Here is a 3,104-nt window from a genome sequence, read left to right as displayed (position 1 = left end):
CTCTGCCCCCTCCTACCCGCCCCTCCCAGGTCGAAGCCAGAGCCACAGCTGCAGCGGAGGCGCAGGAGCAGAACCTGTCTCTGGGCTGAGCTTAATGAGCTGGAGTTTCACGGCGCTCAGGCCCGTTTTGGGCTCAGCAGCTTCACTGAGCGGGGGCAGGGCCGGCCACGGCTCGCGGGGCAGGCAGGGAGGAAGCTCGCACCTGGCCCCCAGGGGTGACCACCAGGAGCCGCCTCCCTCGGCCAGGGAAGCCCTGTGTCTGCAGTCACGAGCTCTCCACCCCGCGCCTCTGCGCTACACAGACTCCGGGTCCAGCCCTGGCTCTGCCTCCACCTCGGGTTCTGAGGGCCCAGCCCCGGGGCTGAGCAACTCCAGGGTCTCAGGGACACTGGGCTCCGGGGCGGGCAGGGGCTCGGGGTCCCCTTCGGCCTCAGCGTCCTCCGAGTCGCGGGCCCCGTCCCCGGTGCCTGGGCGGGGCGGGGCGGCCTGAGCGCGGCGCAGGCAGCAGTTGGTGGCCACAGCCATGAAGAGCCCGGCCAGGACCACCTCGGAGCCCGCCAGGTAGAAGATGACCTCGTAGCTCTTCAGCGCGTCCACCAGGTGGCCTGGGGTGGGGAAGGGGGGTTAAGGACAAGCGGGGGACCCCACCCTGCACCCCCAGTCTTGGTTCCCATTTTACAGAATGAAAACCCCGCACAAGTTCTGCCCTGTGAGACCTTAAAAATGCCGCTGACTTCCCTGGCCTCAAGTCCTTCAGTGACATGGCGAGGCCGCACTTTATAGTTTCCAAGGCTCCCCCTCCACCCGCGTATTCAAACCCCACATGTGCCTGCGCGGTATACAGCTGGGAGATTCGGCTCGGGAGGGGGGAAGGGAGGGGCTCTGGGCTCTGGGCTCAGCCCCTCTCCTGGGGCCCCCCAACTCTTGCTCTTTCCACCAACCTTCAGGGGCCAGTCTCAGCTCTCCACTGGCCCTGCCCCCGCCCCCACCCCCTGGCCGCCTCTGCTCCTCCTGGGACCCCCCACTGAGCTCAGTAGCTCTGCTGGGACCTGGGAGAGGGTTTGTGGGTTGCTCACTCGTAATCCCTTCTCTGCATTATCCAAGTTTTCCATCACAGGCACATGTTACTGTCATTCTTGGGAAAACCTTTTCATTGGAAATACTTTCCCCTAAAGTGTGGCTCCTCCCTCTCCCGGGCATTCTTGTAGCTGTCCACACCTGGGTCTGCATCTCTGTGACCTTGTAAGTGCCCCAGTGACCCCTGAGCCGGCTGTGCCCCGAGCCCCTCTGAGCAGTACTCCACCAAACTTGTCTTCCTGGTCCCTGTCCCACCCATACACAGCCCACGTGACTTCTCTGCCTATTAGGTTATGGTATGGTTGTGGTTAAAGGTTAGGGTTAGAGTTATGGCTTAGGGTTAGGATTATAGTTTAGGATTAGGGTTAGGGTTATGGCTTAGGGTTATAGTTTAGGATTAGAGTTATGGTAGGGTTAGGGTTAGGGTTATGGCTTAGGGTTAGGGTTATGGCTTAGGGTTAGGGGTATGGCTTAGGGTTATAGTTTAGGATTAGCGTTATGGTTTAGGGTTAGGGTTATGGTTTAGGGTTATAGTTTAGGATTAGGGTTATGGCTTAGGGTTAGGGTTAGGGTTATGGCTTAGGGTTAGGGGTATGGTTTAGGGTTATAGTTTAGGATTCGCGTTATGGTTTAGGGTTAGGGTTATGGGTTAGGGTTATAGTTTAGGATTAGGGTTATGGCTTAGGGGTAGGGTTAGGGTTATGGCTTAGGGTTAGGGGTATGGCTTAGGGTTATAGTTTAGGATTCGCGTTATGGTTTAGGGTTAGGGTTATGGGTTAGGGTTATAGTTTAGGATTAGGGTTATGGTTTAGGGTTTAGGATTAGGGTTATGGTTTAGGGTTTGGGTTAGGGTTGTGGCTTAGGGTTAGGGTTATGGTTTAGGGCTATGTTATAGTTTAGGATTAGGGTTAGGGTTAGGAACTACTCAGGAAAATGAAAGCTGGTTCTCTAAGCCTGGTTGGGGCAGGGAGGGGGCTGGTTTTGTGGCCGTTGGTAGTAAGCTTGGGGGCCTCCATACATGGTTTCAAAGGCTTTGCGGTTCCCACTGGGTCAGGTGAGGTGACCAATCTTGCTGAGGGCACTCAGCTAGCCCAGCCCTGGAAGCATGGGCAGCTCACCCCATCTCTGTGAACGCTGGGCGCCAGCAAAGGTGACCTCTCCCTGCCATGGGTCCCTTCCTGCAGCTGACAGCTCCCTCTGCCTCACAGCCCGGCTTCCTGCTGTTTAGGGATCACCCAACCACCCAGGAAGATACGAATGTCCCCCTCACACCTTCCCGGCCCTAGCTCTTGCCTTCCTCGTGCAGGAATACTGCCCCCTGCGAGTCTACCCTGTGCCCTGTGGGGTCTGGCCTGCCTTGTGGGGCTGCCTTCATGCCAGCGCCTGCAGGAAGCCCTCCTGGACCAACTCCTCAGGACGATTTCCTAAAAGGTGATGAGTGTCGAGTGCCCAGCAGGCAGTGTGCACAGGGGAAGAACCCAGCGCCCCTCCTTCTGCAGTGAGCACCCTGGGCACCCACACTCCGCTCCTGGCCTCCGGGCTGGTTCTCCAAAGACACGGTCCCTGTTCCAGTCACTCAGGGGTTGGGCCACTAAAGCACTCAGAGGAAGTGTTTCAAAGGCGAGGCATTTAGGGCCGGGCCGGGCTGCACTGTAATTCTGGGACTGAAACTTGTACTAGGCCTCTGTGCCTCAGTTTCCCCAGCTACAAAAGGAGCATGCGCATTTGTTCTGTGCCAGCTGCCGGAGATGACCCGGTGAGCCGGCAGCTACCAATGTTGGTGCTTCCTGGCACTTTTCCGTCCCCACCCAGAGCTGGTGGCACCGGCCTGGAGGAGGGCTAGTAAGCCACGGGAAGGGGAGCCCACCCACCAGGCTGTCTCCTCTGACGGGTCATCCCTGTAAGTTCCATTTTACAGGCCGGGGGCTTCCTGCGGGCTCAGGGGCCCTCGGCGGCGCCACCCCCTCCTGAAGGGCGCACCCGCAGAAGGCGGTCCGATGAGCACAGCCACGGCCTCATGAGCAGCA

At 58.7% G+C, this 3,104-nt stretch overlaps 1 protein-coding gene across 1 annotated transcript; it reads right to left on the bottom strand.

The window, feature by feature from the left end:
- Nucleotides 1–57: 57 nt before the first annotated feature.
- SLC16A8 (solute carrier family 16 (monocarboxylate transporter), member 8) lies at nt 58–3,098 on the bottom strand. The gene is made up of 2 exons (XM_015559870.1): nt 3,058–3,098; nt 58–605 (listed from the first exon to the last, which is right to left on the bottom strand). The coding sequence occupies exon 2, from the start codon at nt 523–525 to the stop codon at nt 295–297; it is 231 nt and encodes a 76-aa protein (XP_015415356.1). The 5' UTR covers nt 526–605; nt 3,058–3,098; the 3' UTR covers nt 58–294.
- Nucleotides 3,099–3,104: the final 6 nt, after the last annotated feature.

The sequence above is a fragment of the Myotis davidii genome, unplaced genomic scaffold, assembly GCF_000327345.1.
Source record: "Myotis davidii unplaced genomic scaffold, ASM32734v1 scaffold514, whole genome shotgun sequence".
NCBI classification, from domain to species: Eukaryota; Metazoa; Chordata; class Mammalia; order Chiroptera; family Vespertilionidae; genus Myotis; species Myotis davidii.
The sequence above is the reverse complement of the archived record's forward strand: the minus strand, read 5'-3'. Positions and strand labels throughout refer to the sequence as shown.

Bases quoted from the DNA above. Each gene is read 5' to 3' on its own strand.
- SLC16A8 (XM_015559870.1), bottom strand. From the start codon at position 525: ATGGCTGTGGCCACCAACTGCTGCCTGCGCCGCGCTCAGGCCGCCCCG.